The 20,414-nt window shown below is 36.6% G+C and overlaps 1 protein-coding gene across 2 annotated transcripts in view; it reads right to left on the bottom strand.

Annotated features, from left to right (window-relative positions):
- SEC23A (Sec23 homolog A, coat complex II component) overlaps positions 1–20,414 on the bottom strand; it is a 73,436-nt gene that overhangs the window by 18,513 nt on the left and 34,509 nt on the right. For both annotated transcript variants that reach the window (XM_030930000.1, XM_030930001.1), the window contains exons 10-14: positions 16,816–16,939; positions 14,600–14,680; positions 13,031–13,120; positions 11,476–11,582; positions 5,080–5,233 (exon numbers count right to left, since the gene is read on the bottom strand). In XM_030930000.1, coding sequence (XP_030785860.1) covers positions 5,080–5,233; positions 11,476–11,582; positions 13,031–13,120; positions 14,600–14,680; positions 16,816–16,939 — 556 coding nt within the window. The remainder of the gene's footprint in view (positions 1–5,079; positions 5,234–11,475; positions 11,583–13,030; positions 13,121–14,599; positions 14,681–16,815; positions 16,940–20,414) is intronic.

The raw sequence follows: 20,414 nt of genomic DNA, 5'->3' as shown, positions 1-20,414 counted from the left end.
AAAATGCTCTAGTATCAACTACTTGAGTCATGAGGAGCAGTCCTTATTTACAATCCAACCAAAACACTAATACCAATGGGAAATAGACTGAAGCATAAAGAAGGTATATCCAAGACCCACTATTTGAGTTATTCAGAAGTAATAAAACTGGGCAGATAAAACAACAGTAATATGATTTTCTTGAGGAAAATAACATCCCTTACAAAAAGGCTAATTCCTTCTCTAATTCAGTAATTATTTATGCATAAAGGCAGCCACATAAAAGGACCCTAGAGGTCAGTGCCTAACCTCTATAAGAAAATGGTCATGACAAAAGTGGTATCTGTAAAAACAGCAAAACTAAAGTGCTTCATCCCATTGGTGCAGCAAGAGAAAACCTGGCTTGCAGGGAAAGTCTCAGTAGTCTTAAGACAGAAGATTTCCTGAGCCAAGTCTGAATAGATGAAATGTTTACCCATGATGGCTAGCAATGCAGCTAAAGGGAGAATACAATTAGTGGTTGAGGAGTAAACCCAAGGTTTCAAAGATGAATCAGCCATTAATTTTAAGTCGTGAAACAGAAAAGGCCAGGAGTCAAAAAGGAAGCCAGGAGCAGTGGCACAGGCCTGTAGTTCCTGCTCCTCGGGAGGCTGAGGTGGGAGGATCACTTGAGCCCAGGAGTTCAAGTCCAGCCTGGGTAAGTAATATGGCAAGACCCCATCTGAAAGGAAGGAAAGGAAGGAAAGGAAGGAAAGGAAGGAAAGGAAGGAAAGGAAGGAAAGGAAGGAAAGGAAGGAAGGAAGGAAGGAAGGAGAACAGATCCCTGAAGCTGGATGCACAATGGATCTGAACAAGAGACTGAGAATAGAGGCAGTAAATCATGTGTGGATACCAATATGTTATGTGATAAATGACTTAGGTGATAACGCACTTTGGTTTCAGTAGCTATTCTAGGAGACTCATTTTCTTGTACTGATAACTTCACTGCTGAATTTTTAGCTATTACAACAACAGCAACACAAATAGAGAAAACATAAATACTGTTTAGGTATTAAAACTTTTATAAGTTTTTTCCTAATAAAAAATCTAGGAAATCATACTAACAAATTTCTTTGCCTCAATTTAGCATAGTAATATAAGTGTTTTCTTTTCCTTGATGACTTACTAGAGTAACTTCAATTAAAAAGAAACATCATTTTTTGTGTACTGTTTTGGAGACAGTGTGCATTAGAGAGCCAAATTGGTGCTGGCACCATATCTGTTTTGGACATCTTTAACATGACAGATAAACCCTTGCTTCCTTCAGTCATTATCATAAAATGGGGTCACAAGACTCATCTGGTCTCTAGCCCCAACTGCCCTGCTGCTGTTGTAAATGCTGCAAATTGCAGAATGTGTAAATTAGAAGTAAAGTACGTTGTGAGGTTTATGTAATTTTGTACTTTTTGCAGTCGTCTCGTTTAATTAATTACTAGGCCCCTCTGTTTTACATTAGTGTTTATGTTTTACAAACATGTCAAACAGTGTGGCAATTTTTGAAACTGAGGTGTGAGACAAAGTCATGGAATCAACCTAAATGCCCACCAATAGATTGGATAAAGAAAATGTGGTACATATACACTACGAAATACTCTGCAGACATAACAAGGAACAAGATTAGCTGGGTGTGGTGGTTCATACCTGTAATCCCAGCACTTGGGAGCCCAAGACAGGCAGATCACTCAAGGCCAAGAGTTCAACACCAGTCTGGCCAAAATGGTGAAACACTGTCTCTACTAAAAGTACAAAAAAAAAAATCACCTGGGTGTGGTGGCGCACACCTGTTATCCCAGCTACTTGGGAGGCTGAGGCAGGAGGATTGCTTGAACCTGGAGGAGGAGGTTGCAGTGAGCCGAGATCGTCCCACTGCACTCCAACCTGGGTGACAGGGCGAGACTACGTCTCAAAAAAAAAAAAAAATGGAGCCAGATCATGTCCTTTGCAGGGACACAGATGTTGGAAACCATTATCCTCAGCAAACTAACACAGGAATAGAAAAGCAAACACCACATGCTCTCACTTACAAGTGGGAGCTGACTGATGAGAACACATGGACACATGAGGGGCAACGACACACATTGGGCACCTGTGGGGAGTGAGGGGAGGGAGAGCATTGGGAAGAATAGCTAATAGATGCTGGCCTATAATACCTGGGTGATGGGATATCTATGCAGTAAACCACCATGGCACAGGTTTACCTATATAAAAAACCTGCACATGCTGCACGTGTATGCCTGAACTTAAAAGTTGAAAAAAAAAAAAAATCTTGAAGTTGAGGTGTGAGATAAAAGATATAAAAGAAAATAATTCTAGACATAAATCTCCAGAGAATCCTGATAATTCTGAAGAATTACAATCATCTGAGTCATTTCAGTGTACTCATGCAACAAGGGAAACACACAAAAAATCCACCTTAACAAGAAAATCAGTGGGTTTTACAGGGGACAGTAATGCAAGTTGTACTATTCAATTTTGTGTCATATGTGACAACCTACAAATTCAGCAATGCCTCTGGCAAAATGGAAAAAGCCCTTTACTACAAATCACAGCCATTTGACTAGCAAAAGGTGATAACTACACCAAGCAGCTTTTAGAATCTCTAAACAAAAAGCATTTGTTGAGACAAAGTCACAATTAGTGAAAAAAACTAAGGAAGCAAGCTATTTCAGAGCACAACTTATTATCTAGAAAAGGAAAAGTCACACAGTTGTTGAGAAAAGAATATTGCCAATACGTAAAATCATAGTAAGTGAAAATGCTCGGACAAGATGCTGTCTGAGGCCAGATGCAGTGGCTCACGCCTGTAATCCCAGCACTTTGGGAGGCCAAGGCAGGTGGACCACCTGAGGTCAGGAGTTCAAGACCAGCCTAGCCAACATGGTGAAATCCATCTCTACTAAAAATACAAAAAATTAGCCAGCATGGTGGTGTGCGCCTGTAATCCCAGCAGCTCCAGAGGCTGAGGCAGGAGAATTGCATGAACCTGGGCGGCAGAGGTGGCAGTGAGCCAAGGTTGCACCATTGCACTCCAGCCTAGACAACAAGAGCCAAACTCCGTCTCAAAAAAAAAAAAAAAAATGTAGTCTGAGAAATTGAAAAGGTCCCATTTAAACCAGTACAATAAGTCAAAGCACTGATGACATGTCACATGATGCTGGAGACATCTGTGTATAATAAGCTGAAAAAAACAGATTCTCTACAGATTGACAAATTAACAGGTTTTACTGATATCTTGTCAGATTTCTAAATAACAGTGTAATTCAAGGAAAATTTCTGCTACAAAGAGAAACTTTTCTGCCGTCCTAAATAAGCAAGGGTCAAAATACATTTAGTGTTATATCTATCTGGAAACAAAAGATTCACCTTGAAGGAACTGTGTTGGCATTTGTGCTAATAGTGTCCCATCAATAGTGGACCCTGTGAGAGATTTAATCTCTCTTGTTCTTAAGGTAATATTGTCATAAATCTGCTTTTCTCAAAGAGGTACCAGTATAAAAAAACTCTTGGAGGTGAAATGAAAAAAGTTATGAATGATGCCACAAAAACAGCTAGCTTTTTAAAACAAATCTAGTTCACTCAAGAATTTTTAAAATTACATGAAAACCTACACCAACAACACAAAAAACACCAGACACAGAAATTCGATAGCTTAGCAAATAGAGTTCTCAACAGGGTATTTAAGCTAAAGAGTGCATAAAGAAGTACCTTCAAACAATTAATAAGCCAGAGGTTGCTGACTAAAAATGGAGCATTAAGAACTGGGCTTAGCTGGGTGTGGTGGCTCATGCTCGTAAAATCTCAATACTCTGGGAGACCAAGGTGGTAGGGGTACTTGAGCATAGCAGTTTGAGACTACCTTGAGCAAAATAGTGAGACCCAGTCTCTACAAAATTTTTTTAAAATTAGCCAGGTATGGTGATGGTGGCTCATGCCTGTAATCCCAACACTTTGAGAGAATGAGGTGGGAGAGTCACTTAAACCCAGGAGTTCGAGACCTCTCTTAGGCAACATAAGGAGACTCCATCTCTACAAAAAATTTCTCAATTTGCCAGGTGTGGTGGTGTGTGTCTGCAGTCCCAGCTACTCAGGAGGCTGAGGTGGGAGGACCACTTGAGCAGGAGAGGTCAAGGCTATGGTGAGCCATGATCATCTCAATGAACTCCAGCCTGGGTGACAAAGTGAGACCCTGTCTCGGAAGAAAAAAAAGAAAAGGAACTAAGCTTAATAAAGTGCTCTATGTCATAATGCAAGTACAGTAATGGTGTTCTGGCATGTTAAAAACCCAAGTAAATCAACGCTACTAATAACTTTATTAGTCTGCGCGTTGGTAATGTAGAACCAGATAATACAGACTTGTCTATATTTTGCATGTTAATAAGTATAATTTTTCTACCCTGGTTCATTTCTTTTTTGACACAGGGTCTCACTCTGTTGCCCAGGTTGGAATGATCACAGCTCACTGCAGCCTCAAACCTCCTGGGCTCAAGTGATCCTCCCACCTCAGTCTCTGGAGTAGGTGTGACTATAGGCACACAGCACCACGCCTGGCTGATTTTTTTGTATTTTTTGTAGAGATGGGGGTTTCGCCATGTTGCCCAGGCTGATCTTGAACTCCTGGTCCAAAGTGCTGGGATTACTGCCATTAGCCACCATTCCTGACCTAATTTCTTTTAAAAGATGCATACATAACAGTTCCATTAAAATGAAAGTAAAAAACTAAAGCCACAGCAATGAAGAAATATGTTAAAAAGCAATAAAAATTGTTACAATAATATAGAATTAAATTTGGAACTAACCTCATTCCAGCCAATAAGAATAGAAAAATAATAGGTTACTAAATTGTCACTCTTAGATTTTAAGGAAAAAAGGCAATCTAGTTTACTGGAAGAGATTACTGAATTCTACTATTCATTACTGTGCTACTGTCTCAGTAATTTGAATAGGATTTTCTCATACAGTATTTCAGATACACTGTTAAGTACTTTGAAAGAGATTATGCAACAAACATTTACTATAAATGAAAGCATACAAATTTAGAAAAGTACAGTGTTTACTTCTTACCAGTCGAATGAGCTGTCTGTCCAGCCACCTAAGCACATCTGGACCTTCTTCTGTTTCTGCTCTATATATTGCTAGTCGGGCCATAAGAATGGCAGCTGCCTCCTGGTCAAAAGATGCAGCAATGTTTTGGATTTGAGTTTGAGCATCTGCCCAGCTAAAGACAGTAAGAAAGCATAGAAATGCTGCTGAATTATTATATCCACAGTGTCATAGTTGGCTACCATACAAATTTAAATTTAAAAGATAAAAGATACAGAAACTAATATTTCTTTTTTTTTTTTTTTTTTTTTTTTTTTTGAGACAGAATCTCACTCTGTCGCCCAGGCTGTAGTGCAATGGTGCGATCTTTGCTCACTGCAACATCTGCCTATTGGGTTCAAGCAATTCTCCTCCTTCAACTTCCCAAGTAGCTGGGATTACAGCGCCTGCCACCCATTCCAGTTAATTTTTTTGTATTTTTAGTGAGGCAGGAAATTAAACAAATAAAGAAAAATAAAATTAAAAAGAGAAGGAAACAAGCTTTAGGTGTTAGGCTAACTCATCCCAAAGGCAGTAACGGGCAAAGCCCAGATCCAGGCAAAGTATCGATAACATTATCCAAGAAGCCAGGGCTCAAAGGAATGTGCTCTGGAGACTCTCCCAGCACTCCCTCAAATATAGGAAGAAGAGAAACAAATTTTCCTCTCTCTTATGATATGAGTAAACCTATGAGTTTACAGATTCCTGTTTTCTATAACTAGCAACTTCAAGTAGTCTGTTTTATCTGAGCAACACAGCAGAGGTCACGAGACATGCCTGAGTGGGCCTGGATTGCAACCATCTAGGCGCCATAGCAAAGGTTATAAGATAAGCCCGTGCAAGGCTCTTGAGCAAAGCTAGATAACAGCCATCCAGGCTACATAGCAAGAGTCACTCATAAGCCTGCATTATGAACCTGTCACAGTTTAATTAACTGCCTTTGTTCTGCCTCTGTACATGAGCTTTCACGCCACTATGCTTCACGCCACTATAAGCTTGTTTCAAACTAGTCAACCCCCTTTCAAAAGTGTGTATATAAGCCAAGCCCTGCCTTTGCTTGGGGCCCAGTCTTCGGATGTTAATCCACTGGTTCTAAGTGTACTCAATAAAATCCTCCTGTTCCACCTACTGGTCTCTCCAGTCTCCTGATTCCCGTGATATTAGTAGAGAGGGGGTTTTGCCATGTTCATCAGTTTAGTCTTGAGCTCCTGACCTCAAGTGATCCGCCTACCTAGGCCTCCCAAAGTGCTGGAATAACAGGCATGAGCCACCACGCCCAGCCTACTTTGATATTTCAAAATTCCAATATTACTTAAACAAATTAGCTTTTTTTTTTTGGAGACAAGAGTCTTGCTCTATCACCCAGGCTGAGTGCAGTGGAGGGATCTCAGCTCACTGCAACCTCTGCCTCCTGGGTTCAAGCAATTCTCGTGCCTCAGCCTACCGAGTAGCTGGACTACAAGCTCTGGCTAACTTCTTTGTATTTTAGTAGAGACAGGCTGTCACCATGTTGCCTATGCTGGTCTTCAACTCCTGAGCTCAGGTAATCTACCCACCTGAACGTCCCAAAGTGCTGGGATTACAGGCGTGAGCCACTGCATCAGGCTCAAACTAGCATTTTTTTAAATCACTAATAGCAGTTTTAGTATAGCATTTATTTTCAGAAAAATATAACCAAACCTAAAGAAATCTTCCAAAGTAAGTGTAAAGGCAGCTCTCCAACCACATTCCTTAAAACATTAAGATTTTTTACTAGTCCAGTCAGCATGGTCGCACATATCTATAGTCCCAGTTATTCAGGAAGCTAAGGTGGGAGAATCACTTAAGCCCAGAAGTTTGAGTTCAGCCTGAGAAACAGCAAGACCCTATCTCTAGGCTGGTTGCAGTGGTTCACACCTGTAATTGCAACACTTTGGGAGGCTGAGGCAGGCAGATTGCTTGAGCTCAGGAGTTCAAGATCAGCCTCGGCAACATGGTGAAATTCTGTCTCTACTAAAAATACAAAAATTAGCCAGGCATGGTGGCACATGCCTATAATCCCAGCTACTCTGGAGACGAGAATTGCCTTACCCTGGGAAGCAGAGGCTGCAGTAAGCCAAGATGGCCCCACTGCACTCCAGCTTGGGTGACAGTGCGAAACTGTCTCAAAAAAAAAAAAAAACTTTAAAGACATAAAATAAGGAAGTTTAAAAAAAAGAGAGATTTTTTTAAGAGACAAGGTCTCACTCTATCACCCAAGTTGGAATGCAGTAGCATGATCATGGTTCCAGTGGCACAATCATGATTCACCTCAAACTCCCGGGCTCCAGCAATCCTCACACTTCCGCCTTCTGAGTATCAGGACTACAGGCGCAGACCACCATACCCAGCTAATTTAAAACCATTTTTTTAGAGATGAAGGTCTCACTATGTTGCCCAGGTTAGTCTCCAACTCCTGGACTCAAGTGATCTTCCTGCCTCAGCCATCCCAAAGCACTGAGATTATAGGCATGAGTCACCACACTTGGCCAATAAAAGATTTTTACGAGTAAAAATAATTGCATATATGTGTGTCCCCACACATAGATATGCAAGTCCCTATATCCAACTTTAAAATTTCATTTAATTTTTTAAATTAAATTTTAAAAAATAATTTTGTATTTAAATATAGAAATACAAACTATACAAAAATAAAGGTTTTCTCTCAACCTAAGTAATTCTTGTTTATTCCACTGGAAAATGAATTAAGTGTCAGAAGTTTCTCATTAGTCTTTCAATCATTAGTGATAAAAATCAAGTAATTAAAATTACTTTGTATTCTTTTATTTCCATGTTAATACACTGCCTAAAAACCAATGAAAAGTTAACAAGTAAAAATTTCAGTCTAAGGGAATAATTTGATATTACACATAAAATAGCAGCAATTTATTAAATCCAAATGCTGTATAAATCCAATCTAGTCAAACTGATCCTGGGTAGACTCAGCAATACATTTTATGTTTGTTTGTTTAATATTTCAGATATAGTGACTGGCCAGACATACTTATAGACTTCTTGAAAATAAATGCTGAACCACTTTTACATGTAAGAGTGATCCTAAGGGAATTCAGGCAGTAGCACGTTTAAAACTCTTCTCCCTTCTTTCTGTATTTTTAATTTTCTTTCAATAAGCAAATAATTATTAAATGTTTTGCAGATGGTTGAAACGTGTGAATTATCTCAGTGTGGTAAACAGTAAGAAGCAAAAAAGAACGAGAATGTGTAAAAGAAGACATTAGCAATTTTGAAAGTTATGTTTTAATGCAATTTAAAGACTTCATGATTATACTAATAGTTTGGTTTAGTGTTTTATTAATTATTTTAATTTTAATTTTAAAAATCAAAGAATTAAAAACAACACTGTTTGAATCAGTACTTTCCAAACTTGAATGACCATATTTATTTGCTTTAAACTGAACTATGAAGGTGATTTTTTTTATTCTGAAAATATAATGGTGCAATAGAGGAAATACATTCCAAGTGAACACATGCAAATTTACTACTTATTATTTGTTTAGACATAAATTAAAAGGTATGTTCTTAAAGTCAAGTTTAAAGGGCTTCTTGACATTGTAAAAATCGGTATTCTACATTTCCCATACCCCTTCACCGTGATTCTTACAACTAGTTTAAACCAAAATTCCTGGATCAAAGTTATTTTCTATATGAAAAATAGAGTAACTTTGTCTTCTCAGGAGCCTTTATTTTCATATGGCTTATTCACTTAACAAAAACACTTGTCTAGGCCCCTATAGTCATAGTCCTAGTTTAAAAAAAAACAAAACAAAACAAAACAAAAACACACAACTACAACAAAAAAAACAAGATGCTCTGATCATTGGAAATGGTTGGGATAAGTTAACTCGAAAAGATGGATGCTTTTGGTAAGAACAATGCTATAAATGGCACCATAACACACATATCTCTCTACAAACAGCCTCATAAATTCTGTGCAAACTGAAAATATATAAGCCCACGATATTTCTCACAAGACAGCAACCTGTCTCTTGAAAGAGTAATCTAACCTTTTAAAACTTTTCATTTTAAAAATATTTCAAACATAAAGACAGTAAGAAGAGTGGAATAAACTCCTATATATCCATCACCTAGATTGATCAATTGTTAGCATTTTAACACATCTGCATTATCATTCTCTCTCTCCATTTATATACACATTTTTTGCTGAACTTTTCTAGATTAAGTTGGAGATATTATGACCTTCTGCCCGAAATACTTCAGTGTCTATCTCCTAAGAACAAAAAATTATCTTATATAGCTCCAATTATTAAATTGGTGAAATCTAACACTGATATAATGTTATTATCATATAGAAAGAGACCATATTCATATTTACCCAATTGTCTAATAATAGCTTCTAAAGCGAAATTTTTCCCTGACATCGCATTTTGTCCAGGATCACACATTGGCATTAGTGTTAATATTTCTTTAGTATCCTTTAATCTGGATCAGTTGCTCAGACTTTGTCTTCCAAGACATTTTTAAGTAGTATAAACCAGTGACTCTGCAAAATGTAAAAACTCCCTCATTTGGTACGTCGTTGTTTCCTTAAACAAATGTTCTGAATGTCAAATTTAATGTGTGCGCACACGTGTCTGTGTGTGCGCGCACACATGTTGAGAGGCATAAATAAACTGAGAAGTTTGCCAAGAATCAGTACTTCCAAGTTCCTTATCTGAAATCTGAACAAATCTAAGGGAAGGTTCAGTTGACATTTTTTCTTCAAATGAATAATGTATCCCCGTGACATTGTTCCAGGACATGAAGTCAAAGCAAGGTAAAAGAACAGGACAGTCAATCTATGTACAACCCTGTGCTAAGTAATAGATCATCCAATACAACTAATACTCAGTTCAAATGTTGTGTTCATGTCCATCACTCACCAAAAGTCTTAAGATTTTCAAGAATGAAGCTAAAGTTTAAGTACAGTTAATGAAAATGAGAGCTACAAATGCCTTCCTTGTCCATTGTCTAGACCATGACTAAACTGGGTAAGTTTACTGATCAACACTTTCCCTATCCAGACAACCAAGTTCAAGACAAATAGAAATAAAGACCAAAGCCTGTTCATTTATAGATTCACCTCATCTAAAAATCTCTTCCCAACTAAACTCATTCCACAATTATTTTCCTTTTGTTTTATACTTCACAAATACATAGAGATACCAAAGTAGCAGCAAAATAATTTATTCCTAATTCTTAATAAAAAGAAGAGTACTAAATTCAATTAAATTTGTTGTCTCTGCAAATCCTGGGCAAAGAGCACATGAACAAATACATGCCTTATTCGGAGAATCTATCACAAAGATAGGAATAAGAAAAGGTATCTGTTGGGCCTTTTATTCCCTTTTGGGGACCCTGCCTATAACAACAAATTAGAAAATGACTATGCTACACAAAATACTACCCTATAATTGAATCTGTTAGATACAGACTTTACCTTTTGTGGTCTCAACAAGTGCTAGTCAAAGTGTGGTATGTGAACCAGTGCCATGAAGTCAATAGAGGAATTGACAATAAATATTTAGAAACTGAGCGACTTCACAGAATAATCTTGTATCTTATTAATCTAATAACATAAAACAGGGAGTTTGTTTTAAATCACTTTTTAAAATTTCATTGTTCTAGTAATTCATTTTTATTGTATTTAATAAAAGCATCTGTACCCGAAGGATTAGGGAAAAAACCACTGTCTGTGGTCCTTTACCACAGACAGTGTGAGGACTACTCTATACCACACCGTCATATAGCAGGAGGCTAAGTATGTTCACGGCTTCTGCATTCATACTCTCCCACAACAGAACCTACTCCACAAAGCAGAAGCTGAGTAATGGCTTAACAGATGAATTAAATGACTAATAAAACTTGAAAAAAATAGCTAAGAATTTTTATCACTAGTTGAAAAGTAATGTGATTAATTAACGTGCTATCATATATATAATGGATTATATATATTATTATTGACTATTATAGGTAAATGTTTGATTTTTCTCCTCTCACAGGAATGAGGTAAATAATATTTTGAAGGCTGTGTCTTAGAAGTACTTTTTTTTTTTTTTTTTAATTATTATACTTTAAGTTCTAGGGTACATGTGCATAACGTGCAGGTTTATTACATATGTATACTTGTGCCATAGAAGTACTTTTTAAAATTGCTCTTACAGTTCTTAGTAATGAATATTGTAGCAAATAAGCTGGGTTAGAAAGAAATAAATAAAATACTATTAGTCACAAATATTCACTTGCTAGTCATGGATGTCACCCAAAATAGGAATCCACTTTGGAAACACAACTCAGATAGTTGTGATATGAAAATCAAATCTCTTAACAAATACAACTTACTTCCTAGCAATGGTGGTCACTCGGATGCGTCTCTGCCCACTTGAATGCTGATACTGAGTCACAAACTGGATTGCACCACGCCCTCCTTGAGGAATTGGAGCATTATGCTGTATAAATACAATGGAGTAAAACCTAAGCAAATTTTACTATGTTGTTGTCATATAATCACACGCTGCATGTCCTAGCACTAAAAATAATTCATTCTAAAATTGATTAGGAGGATACTTCATTTCCAAAGCATTCAAAACAGTTATAATTTGTCACACAGAAATTAATTTGGGAGAGGAGAAAATACTCAAGAATGAGAGAAGTCAGTCCCGCTAGGAAATCAATTTTCAAGTAATATATAAGCCAGAGGGACATGAAAGAACAAAGAAAAGGGAGAGCACAAAGAAATTAAAAGACAAGACCTAAGTGAGGTCATTTAAGCCAAACTGCACAGTTTGGATATCCCTTATCCAAAATGCTTGGGTCCTGAAATGTTTTGGATTTTATATTTTTTCAAACTTGGGAATATTTGCCTTATACCAATTGAACATCCCCAAATCCAAAACTCCAAAATCCAAAATGCTCTCCAATGAGCATTTTCTTTGAGTGTCATGTCAGCGTTCATAAAGTTCCAGATTTTGAAACATTTCAGATTTCAGATTTGAGATGTTCAACTTGTAACTGGATAAAGAGAAATTGAGCTAAGTCCTCGTCCCCTAGGTATAGAAGATGAAAGCAGAACTTTAAGGAACATAATCATATGATGAACAACCAACCAATGAAAGATTAATAATGAGAAGAAACTAATAGCAATATATAATAATTATCATCAGAAAGAAATACAAGTAGTCAATAGGAAAACTTTATTCATGCCTTCTGACAAGACATTCTTGCTTTGTTTTTGTGTGTCATTTTGTTTTGCTTTTGTCAATAAGAGTCAGTATATTTCTTATAAATTTTAATGTTTAAAAAAAAACTATTGCACCTGCCTTAGGAAAGCTGATTGTTAATATTTTATGGTTCATTTTATGCCTAAAAACTATTAATAAATAAGTCAGTAATTTATATTATTCTTCAATGTGATTAATTACCTCCTGTGGCAGAAAAAAAAAATTCTTCCCAAATATGATTACTTTCCAAACTTTTTCTATGGATTTTGACATATGAGACCTTCCTGTAGGAAGACTCATGTATCATATATACTTTGTGACAACTAGAAAAAGCTAGACATCTAATTGCAAAAATGTGTAAGTAGAAGGGAATTTTAAGTAACTGCATTTATCCTTCAAGTTTATATTCAAAAAGAAAGAAAGAAAGAAAACAGACTAAAAGTTGGGCTATCCAAGGTTTGGCGTTCATAGGTTTCCCTGCATTTCTATTACAATATGTCCTCTCACCAAGTAGTTTAGCCTTGAAAAATATAAAATATATATATATATAAATTCCAATACAGAAAATAAATTTTGGGTTATATCTACTATAGGAAAAAAATATATGAACTATTCATGGTCTAAAGTAAGTACTTACTCAAATGTACATTTTGATATTCAGATGTAGAAAGTCATACCTGATTGACAACCTCAAAATATATGGCCAAGGTTGTAGTGGGACTAAGTCCACATATCTTCCACTGACATGTGCCACCTGTTCCTATCTCCTGTAAAATAAAATAAAGCATGTTTGAAAGTTAGAGACACAATTTATTAATTTTATATTAAGGTGAAAAAGGAAAAAGACCATAGGAAAAAAGAAGTCATGTTTCAAACTAATTCAATAATGTTAAGAGCTTAAAATATGTTAAGACTATAAGTATATTATAAAATAAAGCATTTTTTACATAATAAAAACAAAACAATTTTTACATAATAAAAGTAAAATTCAAATTCTTGCTAAGTAAATTACAAAAGCATTAATATAAGTTCTTCATACTGTTGTCTTTAAAAACATATGCTATTTGGCCAGGCGCAGTGGCTCACACCTGTAATCCCAGCACTTTGAGAGGCTGAGGCAGGTGGATCACAAGGTCAGGAGATCGGGACCATCCTGGCTAAAACGGTGAAACCCCGTCTCTACTAAAAACACAAAAAAGTAGCTGGGCATGGTGGCAGACACCTGTAGTCCCAGCTACTCGTAAAGCCGAGGCAGGAGAATGGCATGAACTCAGGAGGCGGAACCTGCAAGTGAGCCGAGATGGCACCACTGCACTCCAGCCTGGGCAACAGAGCGAGACTCCATCTCAAAAAATAAATAAATAAAAAATAAAAGCATATGCTATTTAATGAAGTAGTTGCAACTAACATTATCCTTCTATCCAACTACTTAATCTATATAAAGAGGAACTGATTTAACGTATAATATATGCATTTACGAACACATGTTCTCTGGATGAGAATTGTTAAGCACTCTGATTCCCAAGAAAACGTCATAGATATAGATAGACCTTTACCATGCAAACTGCTTATATATATTAATTTTTTAGCTTTGCCATTTTTAAAGTTGATTACCCACTTTGTATTATTTGTCCCATCATCCTCTCTACAGCTACATTTTACAGTGCATTATACTTCCATTAAATTGGATAAAAATAACATAAAGAACTGAAATTCCAAATCTGGCTAATTTGGTTACTTTTTTTGAAAATTCTGGTAACAAAAATCAATTTAGAGCTAATTTTGACTTTCAGAAGTCTCCAAATTTCCAAATCATTAGTTGTTTTTTTTTTAGGTACACTGGGGCAAGACATAATTTAGGCATAAAAAATAGAAGACTGGTGACAGTACAAAAGTTTTAATTAGGGGTGGATGGGAAAAGGGTATGCAGAAAGAGCAACCACGAATGGAGGTATACCAATGTAAGCTGAACTACATAAAACAACCAATATAAGAATTCTGAAAGGAATGCTATAGGCTGCCATCCCAAGTTCTTGTTGATGCTATCCTGTGCATTCACTGTATCTTTTTTTCTTTTTTGGCGGGGATAACGGGTGGGGAACAGGGTCTCTCTGTGTTGCCTGAGTTGGTCTCTAACTCCTGGGCTTAAGCAATCCTCCTGCCTCAGCCTCCCAAGTAGCTAGGATTACAGGTGCAAGCCACAGTTTCTGGCCCTATATTTTCTTTTTAGAATAAACACAACTTACATTTTCAGACACACAGGGTCCTTTAGAATTAAGTGACACACAGGGTCCAATGGCTCCTGAAATCTTTATTTCCCTTGAGGTCTGCAAAATAAGAATATAGCATATTCGGTTTCCTCAAAGGTAAGTTCAAATGTTCAACTACAGGTGTATAAGAATATAAGATATTCATCTATATTTAAAACTCAAAGCCAATGAAAATATACTAACATGAAAAATAATCAATGAGCACTTCTATGCTCACTGCCAAATTAAAAATCTGGCACCGACCTAATTTTAATCTTCTATTTTCATTAGCACATAGGAGGTCTCCATTTGGGAACCTCATCCTGACTTCACACTCCTACCTGCTCACCCAAAATTCACAAATCCTAATCCAAAACCTTAGACACCCTATTCTATTTTTCCTCCCAAAGAAAATCTGTCACCAAGATTGGTCTCTACCCAGTCTCTCCTGCCACCAAAATTTAAGCTATCACAATACCTTCTATCTAAAAAAAAAAAATTAGAAAGCCTACTATTCTTACTTGAGATTCTTTTACCTGACATACGCAGAATAGCACTGTCAGATGAATCTTACACAAAATACCTAATATGACACATATGTCTGCACACTACAACCAGCTCCCACAAATTTAAGCTATTTCCCCTCATTCCAATACAAAGCATCTACTCTCACTGGGCAGTTTTCTCAAACATACAATGCTGATTCTCACCTCTATGCCTCTCCTCACACCAGGTTCCTGAATAAAATGCATTATCCTCTAACATCTTTTAAAAAAAAAAAAAAAAAACTGTGCCCAGGCACGATAGCTCATGCCTGTAATCCCAACACTTTGAGAGGCTGAGGCGGGTTGATCACCTGAGGTCGGGAGTTCAAGATCAGCCTAACCAACATGGAGAAACCCCGTCTCTACTAAAAATACAATATTAGCTGGGCATGGTGACACATGCCTGTAATCCCAGCTACTCAGGAGGCTGAGGAAGGAGAATCGCTTGAACCCAGGAGGCAGAGGTTATGGTGAGCTGAGATCACGACACTGCACTCCAGCCGGGCAACAAGAGCGAAACTCTCTCAAAAAAAAAAAAAAAAAAAAAACTGTAAGTCACACTCCTCTAGAATAAATTGTGTCCTATATATGTTCATTTTTCTTCTCTAAACCTTTATAGCGTTTTTATAATTATTATGTCATTCTGTCACATGCACTGTTTTATTTTCCTGCCTCTCTATCAAGAGAATGCTAAGTGTCTCTACAGCAAGACATGTACCTTAGATATCCCTAGACATCTCTGTAATTTCCCACACAATGTTGGGCATATAGCAAGCATTCAATAAAACAAGTTTAATAAATATTTAATGAAAATTCAAAATTAATGTGCTTAGAATTAATTTAAAAATAATCAATTAGGATTAGAAGCACTTAGCCTTTGGGTATTTTAACTCCAAATTTGAAATAAATGATAGAATTATGTAGTAACAACTAATCATAAAACAATTACTGATTATCCAAAGGTAAAAAACAGTTTCCTCTTAAGTTAGATAACAATTCCCATCATTAACCTAGCACTAACATAAATAGATTTGGCTCTACAAAAGATAAAACAGGCCGGACATGATGGCTCATGCCTGTAATCTCAGCACTTTGGAAGGCTGAGACAGGCAGATCACCTGAGGTCAGGAGTTTGAACCAGCCTGGCCAACATGATGACACCACATCTCTACTAAAAATACAAAAATTAGCCAGACACGGTGGCACACACCTGTAGTCCCAGCTACTCAGGAGGCTGAGGCTGGAGAATCACTTGAACCTAGGAGACGGAGGCTGCAGTGAGACAAGATCATGCCACTGCACTCTAGCCTGGGCGACAGAGGAAGACTCTGTCTCAAGAAATTAAAAAAAAAAAAAAAGAAGAAGAAGAAGATAAAACATACTTTAAAGAGTTAAGCCCTTTATAAAGAAAAAAATAAAAGTTAAAGAATTATTTTACCAATATTATTCTACTTTTCTAACAATTGTTCAGAAATGCTCAAGTAAAGTCTCATACATTGAATGATGACACTCTTGTGGTGAAGAAAATCTCTAACTCAGGTTTCAATATAAAATAACCACAATTTTGAAAGCAAATACTAAATTTGATTAATGACATTTTAGAATTATACTCAAGCCTATAAGTTGTCTCTTGATAACATATCACACATGCCAAGTTTTGGTTCTTACCTTTATTTCTAGTGTACCACCAAAGCCCATTTTAAACTGTCCATGCATGTCTTTGGTAAAGACTCTTTGAAAAGTTTGTTTGAATAAGGAAGTATTGAAAGAATCACCCATTACCATGTATCCTCTGCATGGAAAGAATAAAAATAAAAAAATAAATAAAAAATAAAAAAAATCATAGAAGAAAATTACCTCTCAAGACTACCAATAAATTTTAAAGATATTTCCCAAAATGTGCTGTATTACTCATTTTTAATATTCAAATATATATGAGAATATCCTCACCCCACAAACAACCTCAATTCCAAGGATAACAGAGTGCCCCTAACAGGTGCATTTGTCTTTGGTAATTTTTTAAAAATTCTTCTTTAAATAGGCAATATATCCACTATATTAAAAAATTCAAAAGGTACAGAAGAGTATATAGTAACAAATGTTCTCCATATTGGTAAAGGTACCTGACAGTTTCCAGCATGCATTCTCTCTTTTTTTTTTTTTTCAGACAGGGTCTCACTCTGTCGCCCAGGCTGGAGTGCAGTGGCACAATCACGGCTCACTGCAGCCACAACCTCCTGGGCTCAAGCCATCCTCCTACCTCAGCCTCCCAAGTAGCTGGACTACAGGTTGCACGCACCAACATGCCCAGCTAATTTTTTTGTTTTTTTGTAGAGATAGGGTTTTGCCATGTTGCCCAGGCTGGTCTTGAACTTCTGGGCTCAAACAATATGCTCACCTCGGGCTGCCAAGGTGCTGGGATTACAGGCATGAGCCACCCAGCCGGCTCATTCTCACTCTTAAAAATGAGTATGTGTGTGTATGTATATGCATGTATTGCCTGTGTCACATGAAATATACATGTTATACCGAGCAAATGAGAATGGAAGAAAATTAAGAGAGTATTTTCACTTTATACACTTACTTTAAATTTTTTTCAATAAGCATATACCTACTTTTTTAATTTAAAAAATTTTTAATATTAACTTGAAAGTTAAAAACCATTTTGATACCATTCCTTCTCTAATAGATTGGCAAAAATCAGTTTGACAGCAACATATTATGTTGGTGAAGCTATGGAAAAACGGGCACTCTCATACACTTCTGCTAGGACTGCAAAATGGTACAACCCCAGTACAGAGCAACTTGATAATATCTAACAAAATTATATATGGATTTCCTCCTTAATCCAGCCACCCCACTAATAGTAATCTATTTCAAAGATACTGTAACAAAACAAAAACAGAGAAACAAAATACAGTCACAAGGTTATTCACTGAAGCACTATTTGTAACAACAAATGTTTTTTGTTTCCTTTTTTCCTTGTGTTTGAAATACCGTATTTCAAACACAAACTCAGAATAACACAAAACTGAAAACAATCCAAATAATCCTGTAATTAGAGACTAGCTGAAAAAATATTACATCCACACAATGGAGTAATACACTGCTACAGACTGATTTCTAGGATATAAGTGAAAAACACAAAGAGGTGAAAGATGTGTAAAATATTCTGTTTATATAAAAGGGGGGGTACATATAGGCATACAAATATTTAGACATACTTGTTCACATTTTTAAAATACTTTATTACTTAAACATCAATAAAAGATACAATCAAAAATTGAAATAGGCAAAAGAATAAAACTGATGAGTTGTAATTAATTGACTATAATTTTATTTTCGATATCATTAAAAGTTTTTATGTTATCTCTGATGCTTATTAGAAATTGCATCCTTTTACGTTTTTTAATGTTACTGGTACATACATTTATAATTAAACTTTGTACACTGACCTTGATCCAGAAGTCTTGCCAACTTCACATATTAATATCAATAGTTTATAGATTATTTCAGATTTTCTACAAACATGTTATCTATGATGATCTAACTCTTCATTATACCTGATAATACATCCCATTTCTCTGCTCCCTTTTACAGTAAACCTCTATGAAGGAATTGTCCACACCCTTACATCTATCTTCCAAATAAATCCAAAATCCAACTACTTCCCACCATCTGTACTACCATCACTTGGTATTCTTACATCCCTATACTCTACTAAAGACAAATGAAGTCAGCGATCTTTTTAAACCATTAAGTCAGATCATCAAACTCCTCTGTTGAAAACTCTCCAATGCCTTCCCATCTCACTCAAGGTAAAGTCCAAAGCCCTTTAAACAGGCCTTTGTAACCTACCCTCCTCACTCACTCCATTCCAGCTACTTTGTTCTCCTTGCTATTTCTCAACATCACAGGTACATTCTCTTTTTTATTATTATTTTTTGAACCCAGGTCTCACTCTGTCACCCAGGATGGAGTGCAGTGATGCAATCATGGCTCACCATAGCCTCGACTTCCCAAGCTCCAGCAATCTTCCCACCTCAGCCCCCCAAGGAGCTGGGACTACAGGCACATACCACCATGCCCAGCTAATTTTTGTATTTTTGGTAGAGACAGGGTTTCACCATGTTGCCCAGACTGGTCTCAAACTCCTGAGCTCAAGCAATCCACCCACCTCAGCCTCCCAAACTGCTAGGATTACACAGGTGTGAGTCATAGCGCCTGGCCCCAGGTACATTCTCAAATTTGCACTTGCTATTCCTCGCTTGGAATACTCTTACTTCATATACACACATGACTGTCACTTCCTTACATCTTTGCTAAAATATCACCTTCAATAAGGCCTTGCCTATTCATCCTATTTAGAACTGCAAACCCCAATTCTTCTTTCCTGACCTTTTTTCCTTCCCACTGCTATCACCATCTGACATCCTATCTACCATACTTATCCCATCTCCTCTCATTAGAACTGTACAATCTAACATGTGGCTAGTTACATTTAAATGTAAAGCAATTAAAATTAAACTTTTACTTCCTCAGTCATACCACATTTCAATGGGATAGCACAAAGAATATATCCACTGGGAAATTACACGGAAGAGCCCTGCACTAGAAGATAAGCTTCATGAGGGCAAAGATTTTTATGTTTGGTTCACTGCTTTACTTGCAGTGCCTTGAGCAGTTTGCTACATAGCAGGTGCTCATTCATTTTTATTAGATGAATGAATTGAATAAATAAACCTGAGAAAGGGTGACATATCTAATAGATTTTTAAGCCTAATTATTTCAAAAATAATAACTGCTCATGGAAGAGGAAAGAATATCTCCCAAGTCATTCTATGAAGACAGTTATCCTGATGCCAACACCAAACAAAAGAAAACTTCAGGCCAGTATCTCCTATGAAGACAGATGCAAAAATCCTCAACAAAATGCTAACAAATTGAATTTAGCAACAATAAAAAGGATTATACACCATGACCAAGTGAGATTCATCCCAGAAATTCAAGGTAGGTTTAAAATCCAAAAAGCAGTGCAATATACCATATTAATAAGGACAAAAGCCACATGATCATGTCAATAGCTATAGAAACAGCATTTAACAAAATCCAAAAACACATTTTCATGAGTTTTTGGAAGGGAACTTATTTAATCTGATGAAATCCACAGCTAGTATCTTCTAATGGTAGAAGACTAAACAGGGCTGGGCTCAGTAGCTCATGCCTGTAATCCCAGCACTTTGGGAGGCCGCGGCGGGTGGATCACC

This window comes from Rhinopithecus roxellana, chromosome 5 (genome assembly GCF_007565055.1).
Source record: "Rhinopithecus roxellana isolate Shanxi Qingling chromosome 5, ASM756505v1, whole genome shotgun sequence".
NCBI classification, from domain to species: Eukaryota; Metazoa; Chordata; class Mammalia; order Primates; family Cercopithecidae; genus Rhinopithecus; species Rhinopithecus roxellana.
This window is presented reverse-complemented; position numbering and strand designations above follow the sequence as displayed.